Raw genomic sequence first — 18,713 nt, 5'->3', positions numbered from 1 at the left:
GAGTCTATTTGTAGACCGTGCATGCCCAATCACTTAGTGTAGATGCATATCCTCCGGTTGCACACAGCATGATCATAAGCATTACCATCAGAATCCATTAGAATTAGTTGGGGGAATTTTCCAATGCATTTAGTCTATTTTACCTATTTTTGACATTTTTCACTTATTAATTTAAGTGACTTTTGTTGGAAAGTAGGCAGGGCAAATTGGGTAAGAAAATATATAAGCAAACCAAGGTTAGCACTAAACAGCAGATGAGCAAGGAGAACAGCAAGCCATTGGCGATAGGTTCCCTCTCTCTCAGCAAGACTCTCCAAGCAACCCTTGGCGATTTCCCTCACACAGGTACCCTAGCGTTTTTCATCATCGCTATCAACTTTCCCCCCCTTGCGTTTTTCAGCAGACACCTGACCGCATCCCACCCTTGCACCTAGCGTTTATCATCATCGCCAGCAGGCCTGTTCTCTTGGCGTTTTCAGCATTGACACGCAGCAGATGTTTCCAGCACCAAAACGCAGCAGTGACATCAGCGTTTTTAGCAGCCAAACCTGCGTTTTTCAGCAGCATAAAAACAGCCCCGAAATTCAGCATTTCAATTGCAGCAGATTTCGGCAGTGAGCGTTTTGGGACAGCGGATAAAAACATTCAGTTTTCAGCCCTATTGTCGGCCTCGCCATCCCCATCGTCATCGTCGACATAGTCTAGACTTGCATCAGTTTCATGCATCATCATTGTACCAGTTTGTGCAATCAACCGTAGACCACTCTCGCCAACGAGAGTAGGGCCTTCGGAGGAGGGTTTTACAACAGTCTCTGGTGTCGTATTCTCTTCTCTCTCTATCTCTCAATCTTATACATTTGCATGCATAGTATCCACTTACTTTGTTCGTGATCATAGCACTCCATTAAGAACGGAAGGCTCTCCCTTCCATAAGAACTAAAAGGAACCTTGAGCAAAATATGGAACACTCATCTTGAGAAAGGACAACATTCATTCCGCTGCACCTTACATTGGTATCAGAGCTTTAGCAGTGTTCTGTATCACTCAAGGAAAGAACCACAAGAATCACAAGTTTTTTTTAGCTTGTTGTGGTCGCACGAACCCAAGTTCGCTTGGGCGTGTCGATTCCTAATCATGTTTTTGAAGAGTGACAGGAATCCCAAGAAAGAAGGGCTTGTCCAACCTCCCCTTGTGTCTCTTTTCACTCATTGAGAGCAGACCGTGCACTTAGCGGCTGGCCAATCGACGTGAGGTGGGAAAAAGCAACCTTGGTGTGAGCGCAAGGCCGCCAAGGGGTGCGCCCGCGGAAAGGAGTAGAACTCGGGTGAAGAGAAGATCCTTCTCAAACACGGTTTGCAAGCGAAAGAAAACCTCAAGAACCTCAAGACCCTCAAGCACCCAAGAACCCAAGACCCTCAAGAACCCAAGTCCCTCGTGGACTTAAGAACCAAAGATCATAGTGCATGGTCATCACCCGAAGCAGAATGGATACTTCGCATACACGTGGTGAGCATGAGAGAGGTGACGAAGAGTTCTCCCCACCAAGAGATTTTTCCGAACCTCCCCCTTCTCCATCTACGCCACGAGTTGTACCAACTGCTATGGAGGTGATGGTCAAGTCGATGTTGGACATGATGGCCCAACAACAAGAAGCCAATCGCGAAGCGACTCGCCTTGCGATGGCACAACAAGAAGCGAATCGCATTGCTTTAGAACGCGAGCGCGATGAACGAAACGAAAGAGAAGCACAAAGAAAGGAGGAACGGGAAGCTCAAAAAGCGGCCTTGGAGGCCGAGAGTGAAGCTCAAAGAGTGGCCTTGGAGGCCGAGCGTGAAGCTCAAACAGTGGCCTTAGAGGTCGAGCGTGAGGCTCAAAGAGAACTACGCACTCAAGAATTGGTTCGACAAGTACTTGCCTCGAAGTTTGAACCAGCCAAAGATCCTGGGAGTTCCTCAAGTGGCGCAAGCCACGATGCGGATTCCAACCATCCAGTCACAGAGAAGTTGACTTTCAGTAAGTATGATGGTAAGATGGATGCTACGGTTATTCATTCTTGGTTGCATCAATTTAATGCTTATTTTGCAAAGTTTTGACGGCAACCATGTACCTTGCCGGTGATGCCATCAATTGGTACCACGCACGGCAAGAGGCACACTTAGCCGCGCACCTAGAGGAAGCCGACGAATTCATGCCCCTGTCCTTAAGTTGGGCTTATTTCCAAGACAAGCTCAAAGCGTGGTTTATGCCTCCTCAGTACCTAGCACGATTGAAGGAAGATTGGCGCAATCTTAAGCAACATTGTAACAAACTTGGACACTCCAAGTCAAGAATCAACTGCGACAGCACCAAATAACCACTTCAAAACAATTCACAGATCACAATAGATTTGCACTGGCCCGGCGGAGTTCCGTGCCTAGAGATATTGGCCCCAAAGACTGGCGCCCCTTTCGGTATTTCTTTTTTGTATTAATCAATCATCAAAGTACAAGAGAGCGGTTAGGGTTTCACTCTCAGACTCTGCGTCCAGATGCCCTGAGAAGTGAGGCCCTCACCACTAATTTAAAGGTTACAAGGGATGCCCAAAAGCAGAGCCCCAAAAGCTTTTAAAATCAAAAGCATCAGTTCTCTCTCTCTCTTAGAGACTCTTTTCTTTTTTTTTTATAAAAAAAAAAGCAAAAGCAAAATTCGCGTCGCTCATCATTTTCCACAAAAAATAATAATAATAATAATAATAATAATCCACCTCCGCGATTTCCGGAATTTAGGGTTTTTGGCAAAAATTAGGGTTTGCAGGAATTTTAGGGTTTCTGGCAGAAATTAGGGTTTCTGCTGTCCGCCACGTCATCACTTTGTGACATACCCCCCTCTTGAAAGCATTGTAATCGACCGCGATTACGCCTGCAAAACCGACAAAAGCCATAAACTGTCTTAGCAGACACTGACTGTTAGTACCTACGTACTAGGAACGCACATCTAGCACATGTACAAAATCGACAGTCACATCACACGACATCACAGGACATCACCAGACATCACAGGACATCACATGACATTCAACATTCATTCGGATCTTAGACCATGATTTATCGGCAATGTAGCTAGCAATCACATCTAGGTCCAATCGGGACCTCATCGATGTCCGATTGACTAACCCCTATTGCAACCATGTCTATTCGAGATCAATCAGACCAAAATGCTGCAGTCATTTCGTCTATCAGTTCCTGCACTCACAAGAAGTCAAGAACAAATCAGTATCATAATCAGGAATTCCATTTCATAAAGTCATCCAGCAGAATACTGTCAGCTCTCAGTATCCCTGAAGCTCAAAGAGACATCAGTGACTTTAGTATCAAAATCGAGGCATCTGTTGACAAAGGAGTGGAGTGACTCCCCTCTTGTGCATCCCACTGCACCAGATCTTCGGCCAAGCTGAGTTCTGGGTTCTGTTTGGAGTAGACTATGCTAAACCAAAACATCGAGGTAAAGTTTCACAATCCGAGGAGTATCTGCTAGGTCCTCCTCCTCCATCCACTTCACATCAAATGCAGGAAAATTCTTGAACTTAACCAAGAACCACCTTCGGACTTTACCCTTCTTCGTATCATTATGTGCCAAAATCTGTTCAGGAACAAGGATCTCCTCGTTTTCTTCCACTTTGGGTTGCTCATCAGGCTCCCCATCATCAGGCACATCACCCTTAACAGGGTTCAAGAGACTCACATGCAATGCATTGTGAATCCTCCAAGTATCTGGCAGTTTCAATCGAAAGGAGACATCATTTATCTTGTCAGTAATCTGGAAAGGTCCGTAGTATCACATACTAAGCTTTGGAAAAAGCCTCTCCTTTCCCTGTTTCTTTCTTAGGCGTGCCTTCTCAAAAGTAAGAGCACCCAATCATCCTCCTTCAGTTTCCAGTCACGACGATGGCGATCCGCAGCCTTTTTTCTGTCATTCTTGAGACTCCTGCAAAGTCTCGCGAACCTTGGCAAAAGCCGTATCCAAATCTCGCGAATATTCATCCGCTTCAAATTTCTAATCTTTCGTGCTCAGGAAGGATGGAACCTTCGAAGCAGTTTCAACAATCTCTCATGGCGTCTTCCCCGTCGAAGAGTGTATCGTGTTATTGTAGGCAAATTCCACCAAAGGTAAGTTCTTTTCCCATTGAGTCTTCTGATGCGAGATACAAGACTTCAATAAATCTAAAATCACTGAATTGGCAATCTCAGATTGCCCGTCAGTCTGCAAGTGGAACGATGACGAGAACTGCAACCGCGTGCCAATGTTCTCCCAAATTGCCTTCCAAAACAAACTCATAAATCTAGGGTCTCTGTCGGAGACAATCGTCTTAGGCGTGCCATGTAATCGGAAAATCATTGTGATCATTCTGTATTCTCGGGAGATCAAAAAAAATGAAATCCATTTCAATACTTTCCCAGGGGCGGGTGGGTATGGGTAAAGGCTGTAGCAATCCCTATGCTTTATGCCTGTCAAACTTGACCTTCTGGCATACCAAGCAACTGCGCACAAACTCTTCCACATCCTTCTTCAGTCTCCACCAAAAGAAATCTCTCTCTACCCCTTTCATGGTGGTAGCAATGCCGCGGTGACCCGTAAAAGGTGGCCAGTGGCAATCAGTCATAACCTTTTCCCTCAACGGCTGTGTAACGCACAACATAGTCTTTTTCATCAAGTAGCCTTCCCGAAGGGTGTATCCAGCTACTGTCTCCCCATCCCGTATCCGTGTGAAAATATCTGCAAAACCTGTATCTGTGGCATACTGATCGACCATATCCTCGAAGCTCCTATGATGTATCGCGGAAATAGCCAGAACCAACGGTTTCCGAGACAAAGCATCTGCCACCACATTCTTCTGTCCCTGTACATGGACAATCTGGAAGTGGAACTGTGACAAGATGTTCACCCACCGCATCTGCTTTTCCGAAAGCTGCTTCTGTGACAAGAAGTAGCGCAAACTCTGATGGTTTGTAAAGACAGTAAAATCCGCTCCGAGTAGGTAATGCCGCCACTGAGTAAGAGCATGGATAACCGCCAAAAGCTCTTTCCCATAGATCTGTGCTGTCATCTCCGGCCTAGAGAACAAACGGCTCTCGTAAGCTACGACATGGCCTTCTTGCATCAAGACCGCACCCAGACTACGACCACAAGCATCACAAAATACTTCAAATGACTTCTGCAAGTCTGACAAAGTCAAATTTGGTCCTGTAGTCAATTTCTCTTTCAATGTCCGAAAGGCAGTCACCTCTGTGGGTCCCCACGAAAAAGGTACTCCTTTCTGTGTCAAGGTATGCAAAGGGGAAGCAACCTCTGCAAACTTTCGTATGAACCGCCTGTAGTACGAACACAGTCCCAAGAAGCTTCTAACTTCATGGACATTCCTCAAATCGGGCCAATCACGGATAGTCTCTATCTTGGCCGGGTTCATTTGCACTCCTGCTGTTGACACAATGTGTCCCAAAAAATGTATCTCTGGTAGGAAAAAATCACTTTTCTTAGCATTAATCACTAATGTGTGATCTCGTAATGCCTGAAAGACTTGAAGCAGATGATCTCTGTGTTCTGCCTCATTCTTGGAGAAAACAATGATGTCGTCAAAGAAAGTGCCAACAAATAGCCTGTACTCTCGAAAAATCCAATCTATCATCCGGTTAAATGTCGCAGGAGCATTGGTTAAGCCAAAAGGCATCACCAAAAACTCAAATAACCCAAAAGTCGTCCGAAAAGCTGTCTTGTAGACATCTCTTGGTGCTATCCTGATCTGATGATATCCACTCTTCAAGTCAATCCTGCTAAAGCACGAGGATCCCTGTAACCTGTCGAGTATATCATCGATCCTAGGAATCGGAAATCTGTTCTTGATGGTGATTTCGTTGAGAGTGCTATAATCGATGCACATTCTCCAAGATCCGTCTTTCTTCAAAACCAACAACACTGGAGAGCAATACGGTGAAGTACTAGGCTGGACAAGACTCTTTTCCAAGAGGTCTTTCACTGAGTTCATAATCTTTTCATTCTGTACTCGGCTCACACGATAAGGTGGCCGATTCGGTGGCGTGCTTCCAGATATCAGATCAATGGTATGATCTTCAGGCCCTCTCAAAAGCAATCGGCATGAGCGTGGAGAAAAAAAAATATTGGCGTTCTTTTCTTCAGGTCAAAACATATTCAATCTTTATCCATTGTTCAGTTCTCCCAAAAGAATGAGTAAGAAAACTGAAGTTCATCAAGTACAATCTCTAAGCCCTTCATTTATCAAAGTCGCTTTCTCGGCCCGATAGTCAACCACGGCGTAGTTCTTGTGGTACCAAGGGATCCCGAGTAGAACGTCACTCGCGTGCCCTGAACACCCCTGTCATTGCAAACAAAGTTTGCCAATGCTCGGTGTAATGGCAACATCCCATCCGGGTGCCAGTCGAACTACCTTTGCCTGTGGCGTCAGTCTGTCGGGCGTAGTTCCAAATCGAGCCGCCAATTCCAAGTGAAAAGAAGTTGGCCTTGGCTCCTTCAAAAGAGCTTCCTGATCCTTCACTTTGCCCCAAAAAAAAACGGCAAAGTTTGTACTTTCATTCATTTGATTCGGTGCAAGTCCCACGCCATGTGGTACCAGTTCTGCTTTTCTATCTGCCTTTTCTGCCACATTCCTCAGCTGCTCTCGAACTCTCAGACCTGTCATCGTCTTTATCATTCTTTCTGTGCCTTATCAGGGCACTTTGCGGAAATATGTCCATGTTTCCCGCATCCAAAGCACTTCCCCTCTCTGATGAAGCGAGCTGTCTCCTCAGGAGTAAGCTTGGGTCGTGCATCCTTTTTTTTTCTCTGGGTTGCTCTTTTTCATTCTACTTTCATTCCCAGAAGTCTGTTCGGCCTCGTCTGTGGGGTAGGTCAGACTGCCAGAGTGAATGGCAAAGCCCCGCTTCGCATGACTCATCAACTCCTGAATAGAAGCTGACTTCTGCTCCAAGCAGTGATCTCGGATCTCTGTAGGTAGACCCAAGGTAAACCGCTCATCTGTTCTCTGAACGAGATCTTCTTGAATGAAGAGGCGGGTAGAAAAGAGCTCCAGAATCTTTCACAATAAGAATTCACTGTATCGCTCTTGGTCATCCGGAGATGGTTCCAAGCAGCTCGTATATCTCGCTCAAACTCTTGAGTCAACCAAGAAGAAATAAAAAGCCTCTTGAATTTCAGCCATGTAACTGGCATAGTCTTGCTTAATAGAAGCGTGGACCACCAAGTACGAGCATTCCCCTCAGAGTAAGAGGCAGCTCTCCGAATCTTGGAGTGCTCTGAATAGCGTCCTCCCGCGAAAGCGATGTCAAACTGTTGTATAAAAGACAAAGCCTTCGAAGCATCTGAGTATCCTGAAAAGTATCAAACTTGATCGAGTGGCCACCTTCCTTAAACTCTCGGACTTTCTTGCTTTTATCTTCGAGAAAGTCATACTGGTTGGCTTTGTAAAAAAAAAATTCTTCTTGTTCGCATAAAACTTTCCGTCATCGGAGTCTGAGCTGTAAGTAGACGAGTCCTCAATAGAACTGTCAATCTCTGGGCGAGATGTAGCCTTCTTTGCCTTTTTCTTGCCCTTTCCGTAGCTTTGTGTCTTGCTTCACTTTTTGCTTTTTTTCTGTCTTCTTCGCTCTAATCCGAGGAGCTAGAAGAACTGTTAGAAGAAGAAGAAGAAGAACTGGGTACTCCTTCAAATCGAACACGCTTCTTCCGTTTCTTTGCTTTGTCGAATGTCGACTGACAACCCAAATATCCCGGGAAGTCAGTACCTTTGTTCTGCTTTTTACCGTGCTTTTTGCCTTTCTTTTGCACGTCGAAAAGCTGAGCAATCCGTGCATCAACCACGTTCTCGAGTTCCTGCTCCGTATATTTTCTTGGAGGCAGAAGGTTTCTTGAGAGCGGGTTTCGGGAGTGGTGTTGTGGTTCTCTGCCACTTCATCTGTACCTCTTCCAAAGAGGTCTGGTTCATATATTTTGCCATCTTCGGGTCCTTGGCAAAATTGAGCATCATCTTTGTTGCATCGTCGATCAACTGGCGACGCTCTCTCTCTCGCCGCTCCGCCTAAGTAGGCCAAGGCGGGGATACTCTTTGTCTGAATCTTCGTTGTGATCCCAGCCCGCATCTCCAGATGCAGAGGGAGTCGACTGATCATTGCCTGAAGCCATAGGTGCCGCGGAAAAAAAATTCGGGGATCGGATTTCCCGTAGAAGAGAAATCGGCCGTGCTCTGATACCACTGTAACAAACTTGGACACTCCAAGTCAAGAATCAACCGCGACAGCACCAAATAACCACTTCAAAACAATTCACAAATCACAATAGATTTGCACTGCCCGGCGGAGTTCCGTGCCTAGAGATATTGGCCCCAAAGACTGACGCCCCTTTCGGTATTTCTTTTTTGTATTAATCAATCATCAAAGTACAAGAGAGCGGTTAGGGTTTCACTCTCAGACTCTGCGTCCAGATGCCCTGAGAAGTGAGGCCCTCACCACTAATTTAAAGGTTACAAGGGATGCCCAAAAGCAGAGCCCCAAAAGCTTTTAAAATCAAAAGCATCAATTCTCTCTCTCTTAGAGACTCTTTTCTTTTTTTTTTATAAAAAAAAAAGCAAAAGCAAAATTCGCGTCGCTCATCATTTTCCAAAAAAACAAAAAAACAAAAAAATTAATAATCCGCCTCCGCGATTTCCGGAATTTAGGGTTTTTGGCAAAAATTAGGGTTTGCATGAATTTTAGGGTTTCTGATGTCCGCCACGTCATCACTTTGTGACAAACATGGTATGCCAGTCATGTCTTTTTCTAACCGTGTTTTGCAGCTCGTCACTCAATTACGCAAATCCGATGATGAGCGGAAGGAGGTTTTCCTCTTTGGGTTAGACGAATACATCAAGTTTGATGTAGAAGTCTTTGACCCCGCGGATCTCAACAAGGCGGTAGTCATTGCTCTCTCCCAAGAGATGAAGCACAACAAGGGAAAGCCTAAGAAGAACAAGACTTCTCAAGGAACCTCTCAGAATTCTCAGACCACGCAGAATGGTAAGAACAGTAAGAATGGTAAGAATGGTAATTCTTCTAGCCCTTCTTCCTCTAATTCCTCGGAAAAGAACTCTAACAATGAATCTAAGGGTAAAGCTAAAGCACCTGCAAAACCTAAGCTAACCCCATATGAAAAAGCTGCACAAGAAATTGTAGGAGGATACATCACGGCTGAAGAATAAGTGATTTATGCTAAGGAACGTAGATGTTTTCAATGTCACGTCAAGGGTCACATTAAGAAGACTTGTCATAAGAGAGCCCCACCTAAAGAACAAAAGGCACCCACAGCAACCACAAGCACTATAACACACCACCCTGAATCTTCTCATGACTCTGACACACACATTGATGAGTCTCTCATGAAGTGTTATGGTCATGTTAAGGGTCAGCGTTTTATCATATTGTTTGATCCAGACAGTATGCATGATGTGATTAGTCCCTCTCTTGTTGAGAGAGCCCGCCTTGAGGTTAGAAATCTCCTCTCGAGGTTTCTGGCTTCGCTCCTAGTATGGACTCTCTCATCACGAAGGAGTGCCTTGATGTGATGTTTACCGTTCAGCAAGCTTCTTTCAGTAGGAAATTTCTTGTGTCTCGTCTCTCAAGATGTGATATGATTTTGGATATAAGATGGTTTCGTGAACTCAACCCTCGCATTGATTGGGAGGCTAACACTCTCACTTTAAATGCCAAAACTGACTCCCCCCTCATCATTCGTGTTGAGGAGGGCTTGCATTCTTTGCCTCTCATCTCTAATGTGCAGGTAAAGCGTGAATTACGACGAGGAGTACAAGCGGCATTCATCTATGCTGCTCCAATTTCCCAGAGCTTTCACGCTCTGGCTAAGTATTCAGATTTGTTTACAAAGTTTAAACATCTCTTTTTGCACCTCGTCTCCCACCCGAGTGGCCGGAGAACCATCGCATGGAGCTTATGGAGGGGGCACAGCCTGTCAGTAAGGCTCCCTATCGTTTCAACAAGACACGGGAGGAAGAGTTAGAGCGATAACTCACGGAGTTGGTGGCTAAAGGATTCATACGCCCTAGTGTAAGTCCTTTTGCTGTCCCTATTTTGTTTGTTCACAAGAAGGATGGTTCGTCTCGTTTGTGTGTTGATTACAGGGCATTAAACAAGATGACCGTCAAGAACAAGTTTCTGATGCCTCGCATTGAGTATATCCTTGATAGGCTCAATGGGACAAAGGTTTTCAGCAAGGTCAATCTCAAAAGTGGATACCATCATCTACGAGTATTCAAGGGCGACATTTTCAAGATCGCTTTTCGCACCGAGCGAGGGCAATGGAAGTATATTGTTATGCCTTTTGGATTGACAGGTGCCGTGGGTACATTTAATCGTCTCATGGTAGGTCGTTTCGATGATATGGTCGGTGTATGTGTGTTCATCTTTTTGGATGATATTCTCATTTTTTCTGCATCGTGGGAACTACATGAAAGAGATGTCGAAAGGGTACTAACTCGTTTTGATGAGTGTCAGTTGTACATTGCAACTAAGAAGTCTGAATTTTCTCTTACTAAAGTCACTTATCTGGGTTATATCATTTCTGCAGAAGGCGTCAAGCTAGATCCCGCGAAGATGGAACAGGTTCGTAATTGGGATTTGCCCAAAACTGCATATGATGTGCATTCTTTTATTGGTTTATGTCAAGCATATAGTTCGCACATAGAGAATTTTGCACGCATTGTTGCACCTATGACTGATGTTTTGAAAGGGGTAAAGACTTGCCGTCAGCGCGTAGACTTGCCCGATGCAGCCATTAAGGCTTTCGTAGCTCTCAAGGTTACGGTGGACAGAAGCACCGTGTCTTATCCTTGCCTCTTGGGATGATCCCTTTGAGGTATGGACGGATGCGAGCAATGTCGCCATAGGCGCTGTGCTTCAGCAGCATGGTCGTCCTGTAGCTTTCCTTAGCCGGAAGCTCAATAGTACGGAAAAGAATTATTCAGTTTATGATAAAGAACTTTTGTCTGTCATTCACTCTCTTAAGCATTGGAAGCATTTTCTTTACGGTAGAGAGTTTACAGTGGGCACAGATCATCAAGCCCTCAAGTGGCTCCAATCTATGCCTAGTGCACATTGGAGTGATCCCCAAGCACGGTGGTCACAATTTTTTGAGCAATTTGGAGGTTTGATTGAGTATATGCCTGGAAAAGCTAACCCTGTTTTGCACATGCATTGAGTTGCAAAGGACAGATTTTGGCTCTAGAGTCAAGATCCACATTTTCTATTCAGGGTGAGTCGTTTGACAGCATGAAGAATCAATATGCGGATTCCGAGTTTGGTAAGCATTGGTTACAGGCTCTTGCTTCCCAAGGGCCAAGCAACTATCTCATTCGTGATGGATTGTTGTATTTTCGTCAACGTTTATGTATGTTGCCCTCTCTCAGGCAAACCATATTGCATGATGCACATTCTCTCACGGGTGGGCACAAGGGAATGAACACCACTTTGGAAAAAATTGAAAAATTCTTTTGTTGGCGTAAACTGCGAAAAGATGTGTTTCATTATGTCACACAGTGCACTCTATGTCAAAAATAAAAGCTCCTCGGGGTAAGCAGCAAGGCCTCTTGCTTCCGCTGCCTATTCTCGATGGACCTTTTCAAGATATTTCTATGGATTTTGTGACTAACCTACCACCAAGTTTGCATTCAAGGAACACTCAATGTTTGACAATTATTGATCGTTTGAGCAAGTTTTGCATATTGATTCCTTGTAAAGCCACAGTTACTGCACAAGATGTAACACGGTTGTTCATTAAGCATTGGTACCCCCTCTATGGTTTGCCAAAATCAATTGTTTCAGATAGGGATGTTAAGTTCACGTCCAATTTTTGGCGCGCGCTCTTTGAAAATTTTGGGCACTAAGTTAAATTTTTCATCGGCTTTTCATCCACAGTCAGATGGTCAAACAGAAATTTACAATCAATTGGCTTTTGATGTTTTAAAGTTGTATGTGCATGATCAGCAGTCTCAGTGGGAGCTCTATCTCCCATTGGTACAGGCTATTTTGAATGACTCTTTTTCTTCTGCTATTGGTCGAACTCCGTATGAGGCAGCTTTTGGCCATCCGTTCCAGTCACTTTTGACTCGCTCGGTCAGTCAAATGCCTAATGCCAATGCTGAAAATTAGTCATTGGATGAGATTTCTGAGAGTGTGAAGCTTCGGCTAAGCAAGGCTCAGGAATCTTATTCAAGGCAGGCTAAGGATGTTTCGATCAAGGAAAGAGATTGGGTGTATTTAAGAATCATGAAGCAACGTCTTAAGCAAGTTGAAAAGAAGTGTCCAAAGTTGTCTTTTTGTATGTATAGTCCATTTCTAGTCATTATGCTGAAAGTCGGTCATTGGATGAGATTTCTGGGAGTGTGAAGCTTCGACTAAGCAAGGCTCGGGAATCTTATTCAAGGCAGGCTAATAAGAATGTTTCGATCAAGGAAAGAGATTGGGTGTATTTAAGAATCATGAAGCAAGTTGGGTGTATTTAAGAATCATGAAGCAAGTTGGAAAGAAGTGTCCAAAGTTGTCTTTTTGTATGTATGGTCCATTTCCAGTCATTAAAAAGCTAAATGAGGTTTCAATGAAATTGCAGTTACCTAACTCATGGTCAATGCACAACGTTTTCCATGTTTCTTGGTTGAAAACACCTCTAAAGGACATTTCGGAAGAAGAAGAACCAGAGATCATCAATGAAGCTGAAGTCATGAAGCCGGAGCAAATGTTGTTGCATCAGTTTCGACATGGTTCGAAGAAGCAAGTGAGACAATACTTTTTGAAGTTCAAGGATCGAGGAACCCACGAAGCGGTGTGGGTCGACGAAGAGTTTTTCAAGGATTATCCAAAGTTGTTGGCAGACTACAAGGAAGCCATGCACTTCGGTACCAGTACCTCACTTTAAAAAGAAGGGGATGTCACGTGACACATCCAACCCTATGTGTCCGTGGACAAGCTGCAGCATAACAGGGTTCCGTCAGTCTAGATTAGACGTGATTTGGCACTTTTGTGAGTCTATTTGTAGACCGTGCATGCCCAATCACTTAGTGTAGATGCATATCCTCTCGTTGCACATAGCATGATCGTAAGCATTCCCATCAGAATCCATTAGAATTAGTTAGGGGAATTTTCCAATGCATTTAGCCTACTTTACCTATTTTTGACATTTTTCACTTATTAATTTAAGTGACTTTTGTTGGAAAGTAGGTAGGGCAAATTGATTAAGAAAATATATAAGCAAACCAAGGTTAGCACTAAACAGCAGATGAGCAAGGAGAACAGCAGGCCATTGGCGACAGGTTCCCTCTCTCTCAGCAAGACTCTCCAAGCAACCCTTGGCGATTTCCCTCACACAGGTACCCTAGCGTTTTTCATCATCGCTATCAGCTTTCCCCCCCCGACGTTTTTCAGCAGACACCTGACCGCATCCCACCCTTGCACCTAGCGTTTATCATCATCGCCAGCAGGCCTGTTCTCTTGGCGTTTTCAGCATTGACACGCAGCAGATGTTTCCAACACCAAAACGCAGCAGTGACATCAGCGTTTTTAGCAGCCAAACCTGCGTTTTTCAGCAGCATAAAAACAGCCCCAAATTCAGCATTTCAATTGCAGCAGTTTCAGCAGTGAGCGTTTTGGGACAGCAGATAAAAACATTCAGTTTTCAGCCCTATTGTCGGCCTCGCCATCCCCATCGTCATCGTCGACATAGTCTAGACTGCATCAGTTTCATGCATCATCATTGTACCAGTTTGTGCAATCAACCGTAGACCACTCTCGCCAACGAGAGTGGGGCCTTCGGAGGAGGGTTTTACAACAATCTCTGGTGTCGTATTCTCTTCTCTCTCTATCTCTCAGTCTCATACAATTGCACGCACAATATCCACTCACTTTGTTCGTGATCATAGCATTCTCCATTAAGAACAGAAGGCTCTCCCTTCCATAAGAACTAAAAGGAACCTTGAGCAAAATATGGAACACTCATCTTGAGAAAGAACAACATTCATTCCGCTGCACCTTACATTCAGAGAGCTACATCCCTTCCACTCCCAGACCCACCAAGGGGAGTGACCCTTCAGCAGGATGAGGCGAGCCGGGCCAGCCACCCGCGGGCTACCAGAGGCCAGACCCCACAACTCCACCGCAGACAGATCGAGGAGATTTTGACTTGAGCACATCGAGCTGTTGAGGAGAGACGAGCCTAGATGATGGCTCCATGATGGCTCACCCAGAGGCATTCATTAGGGCAACCCTTGCTCCCGACCCTCCCATGTACTACATTTTACACCCCCCATTAGCACAAGATGGAGCTAGCTAAATTGATGCATTTGCATGGTTGTACTACCCTTACCATATAGACATGCACATATCCCTAGTACTAGAGCTTCACCCATCCCCATAGATCTCATTAGCCACCAAACGTCCTTTTCTCTTCTCTTTTATTTTGTACGAGTCCGAACTATTTTGTCTTTTCCGATAGACAGAGGACACACACACATGTATACTTGATTTGTCTCATGGGAGGCCTCACATAGACATTAAAAAGCTTTCTTTCTCTCTCTCAAAAGGCAAACATTTTTCTACTTGTCCTTTGGCTGATTCTACGTTTTTCTCCTCTACTTTTTGAACCACAAGATAAATATGCATTTGCCAAAGTTGCTTTTCCCCAAATGGAGGAATTGAGACACAAAACTTACAAATTGCGTGAAAAATTTCCTGGATTCCATCAGTCGTCAGAATTGGAGACGTGGTGCAGTCAAAACGGTGAGCACCCACAGTGCAAGACCTACCCAAGACTAGTATCCACTTCCGTAACTACCTTCGGCGATGCTTACAATGTTAATTCAAGACTATACTCAAGGCAACTCAATAAAACAAAGAATTTAAAAAGGCAAAATATCTACCACTTTCAAAGAGAGTAATACGCGTACAGTCAAAGACACCTCTTTAAAATCCATTAGCCTTGAAATGCCTTGGAAACAAGATCCATGAAGGCTCCTTAAAATGTCTTACTCTCTTTTTGATGTTACACTCAAGTCTCACGTCAAGATATTATTTATCAAATTTTGCCTAGAAGATTTTCCTTCTTGATAAGAAGACTATTTACGCAGAAAAAAGAGGGGTAAAATTACAAGAAAGCATTCTCCAAAATATCATTTAGCTTGTGATTGTACATACAATACACAAAACAACCATAAGGAACAGTAAGATATATATTTGTAAAGTTTGATGTATCCAAATAAAAACCAATATATCCTAAAAATCAACCATCATAATCACAAAAGGGCGCGTGAGTACAAAACTAATAAAGATGTATTCTCAAGCTTACAAATATTCAAGCCCAAACACAAGGATGTAAAGGCGAGAGAATAGAAAGTCAAGAAAATCATCTGACACGCTTTGCTCCCATCCTCCCTCTTTCACACTAAGAATCACCTGCAATTGTCTCCATACAAAATGGATAAATATGGCATCCTTCCATGTGCAGAACATGAAGATTTGTCAGGCCTGTATAACAAAGAAGACAAAAAAACAAAGGATCATACACCAGAACCTGAAGCAGCCTATCTTCAAGAAAACAAATCTTCAAAATTTGCAAACACGAGAAGAGCCACCCACACAATAAAGAGAGAAAAGGAGACAGAGAGATGAGATTGAAACAAGAATACTACTTAGCTACGAAAAGAATCACAAAATTCAAGAATAAGAACGTCACATAAACGTTGAATGCAAAGTAAGAAGTCCTGCAACAGGACAAACAGAGAAAGAAGAGGTTGAATCCACAACAAAACAGCATTTCAAAACAACTATATGCTTACCTCTCAAGCACATAATGCCAGAGTCAGTAACTTTACTTCGTGAAATATGCAACTCTTGCAAACCCAACAACCCTGTTTCAAACATGAAAATGTTTCTCAGACCAATTAGCCAAAACAAAGGTCAGCATTAACAGCAGGTAGAACCCTTGCCGCTAGCATCTCCAACTCCTTAATCAAAAAAATGTGATAAATTCTTGTTTTAACATTCTACTATCAAGTACATTTTGAGCATCTACATTCATCTGACACATCAAAAGCACAAACTAGGGACTTTCCTATTCTTGCTGTATGGCGCAGACTACTACATGAGCAACTTGCAAACCTTACCAACTAGGGCTTTCATGTCCTGATCATCAATACAATTGCACCAACCCAAATTCAACGTTTCTAGGTTTGTTAGACCTGTTTCCATCAAGACAAAAAATCAACACAGTGTCTTCGGCTGTCACAGAAAGAAATTACCAAAAAGGCAATAATTACCTCTAATGTGGCGTAGTCCACCATTAATTTGAGGACATCTTTCTAAATCCAGGCTTCTGAGGCTGACAAGCTCTGCCAAGTGACGCATTCCGGCCGCAGTGATTGCATTGCTTCTCTTAAAGCTCAAGCTTGTCAAATTCTTCAAGCCTGTAAGTTTTTGAGAATTGTAAGACCGGACCTGGAGACCCTAAGTGCAAATGCTACTAAAAGTGGTTAGTCCCTAGAACCTGACCTGCCAAATGCTGTAACCCTGCCTCTGAGATGTTGTCACAATAATTTAAACTTAAGCTCTGCAAGCTTGCACACTCTCTTATGTGCACAAGCCCTGTATCAGTCACAGGAGAGCTGGAGATATCTACAGCCAGAAGTGAAAAGCCCTGTGAACCAATTACTTCCAGCCAACTGTCTTCAACCCCAGGGTAGTAACCAAGAAGGACGTCCTTTCAGATATACAAAACAAACAGATTCAGCAGAACCTGACGTAAGAAAACAATAATGCAAACACATCACGCTCTGCTAGCGAAGAGCTAGTCAAGTCAGCAACCTCGCTACTGCCCAAGCAAAAGCCTGCTAAGATGTCCACGCTTGGATGGCTCTGCTTTTTTATACCTTTGCTTTCTTTTACGGGTGAGAATAGGGGGGTGGCTTAAATTGTAGAATTTACGTCCAACCACATTCTTTCTCTCTCTCTCTCTCTCTCTCTCTCTCTCTCTCTCTCTCTCTCTCTCTCTCTCATTTCCTACGCTATCTGGTTGATGGACTAAGTCAAAAAGACAGCCATAAGTGAGTACCTCTAAGTTGCACTTCTTAAAAGCCTTGAAGACTGACAAACTGAGATACCCTCTCTTGATTAGCTCATTCAAAAGCTGTTGACTCAAATCTTTTGGTAAAAGAGAGAAGGAATTGTGGCGTTCTGCCGTCTGACAAAGAAAACACGGACTCCTTAGGTTGCAAAGGATACGCAAACAAATTCATGAAAGGGTCGAACAACAGAAAAGTGACCCATGTCACCTCGCATGTCTTTAAGATTGTTTGCTCCAAGAGTGATGGAATATTTTTACATGACTTTTGTGAAATGTCCGACTTGATATTGAAAGAAGACCTATGAGGCCACTTGGAGCTAATGCTTTTGCTGAGCCTTGAGGAGCCACTTTCTTCGTCATGGCTCCTCTTGCGCGAGCAAGCCCCTCCCATGGGTTGCTTTGGCAACTGATCAACTCACATGGCGGAGTTCCTCTCTTATAAAAACCTACAAAAGACAACGGAACAACATGACAACGTGTTCATTCACAGCATGACATTTTGCCTTCAGAAACCTAATCATACCAGCAATCCACAACTCCTCCTGCACATGTAGCAACTCCAAATACACATCTTCTAGTGCTAAACTGGGCATTCTGGTTAAAGGAGCATTCTATTAACAATGATGAGTAAGGATACAAAGATGCCTAGCCCCTTCTTAAACTGGCATCTAAACATAACTAGCTTTCTAAACTGCAGCTGCAAGCATAACAATGGGGGCGTTGTTCTGCAGGGGTGCAAACCCAACCTCATGTTCCATTCTCTTGACCTCCACACCTCAATAGCAGCTTACGCAAAGAGTGATAGAAACCAACAACTACCTGTAATATGGGAACAGGAAAAACGATGGGGAAGAGCGGACACGAAAGGCTTTCAACGTCCTTTATCTCTGATTGATTTTTGATGAGATGGCCACTTCTACCTTCACTGACACGGAAATGGCTGCCTTGAGAAAGGATAACTTGAAAGCACAATCAAAACCCTATCTTTGAAGGAAGAGCTTGAAACAGGTTGCGTCCACGAAGGTGAGTCGCAACGACAATCCAGCAGATATCTTCATCGGCACAGAAAAGTACGGGCTATGCCGCTTGCAGAAGCAGGAAGGAGGAGGAAGGAGACTTGGAAATACGACCAACAGAAGAAGAAGATGATGGTGATGACGACGACGCAATTACAATATTATGCCTTTAGGCCTTGCTCCTCTTCTCTCTCCTCTTTCCGTCTTTGAACAGTCACTCTCCCTCTTCTCCATGTAGGTTTGTTGGCCGTGGCCCCATTGTTTTAGCACACCGTTTTCTATAAAAGTGCCTCGCTTAGTTCCTCAACTGGCCCACGTGGCACATTGCCATGTGGCCTCAGGCATCAGAACTTTGCAATTGTCCATGGGATCTTTGGGTAAGCAAAATCCTCTTTCATGCACAAATATATATATATATATTTCTTTCCACCTGTTTATTGGCACTGCCGGAGGCGGTTGCCAATGCAACGATTCGATTTGACTACAAAAAGTGTGGCCTCGAATTTCGCTTGCTTTCAAGAAACTTACTTTTTCCAG

General features: G+C 44.0%; 1 protein-coding gene across 2 annotated transcripts in view; it reads right to left on the bottom strand.

The window, feature by feature from the left end:
* LOC147464527 (uncharacterized) overlaps nt 1-18,399 on the bottom strand; it is a 42,487-nt gene extending 24,088 nt beyond the window's left edge. Inside the window, exons 1-8 of one of the 2 annotated variants that reach the window (XM_086515394.1) lie at nt 17,980-18,399; nt 17,369-17,606; nt 17,149-17,277; nt 16,590-16,797; nt 16,358-16,504; nt 16,205-16,279; nt 15,878-15,949; nt 15,495-15,566 (exon numbers count right to left, since the gene is read on the bottom strand). In XM_086515394.1, coding sequence (XP_086371520.1) covers nt 15,495-15,566; nt 15,878-15,949; nt 16,205-16,279; nt 16,358-16,504; nt 16,590-16,797; nt 17,149-17,277; nt 17,369-17,551 — 886 coding nt within the window. In that variant the 5' untranslated portion in view covers nt 17,552-17,606; nt 17,980-18,399. The remainder of the gene's footprint in view (nt 1-15,494; nt 15,567-15,877; nt 15,950-16,204; nt 16,280-16,357; nt 16,505-16,589; nt 16,798-17,148; nt 17,278-17,368; nt 17,607-17,979) is intronic. The other variant, XM_086515386.1, reaches the window with a different exon arrangement.
* Nucleotides 18,400-18,713: the final 314 nt, after the last annotated feature.

Source organism: Adiantum capillus-veneris, chromosome 1, assembly GCF_014529385.1.
Source record: "Adiantum capillus-veneris isolate H3 chromosome 1, ASM1452938v2, whole genome shotgun sequence".
NCBI lineage: Eukaryota > Viridiplantae > Streptophyta > Polypodiopsida > Polypodiales > Pteridaceae > Adiantum > Adiantum capillus-veneris.
Note: the sequence above shows the minus strand (reverse complement) of the source record. Positions and strands in the feature narration are given on the sequence as shown.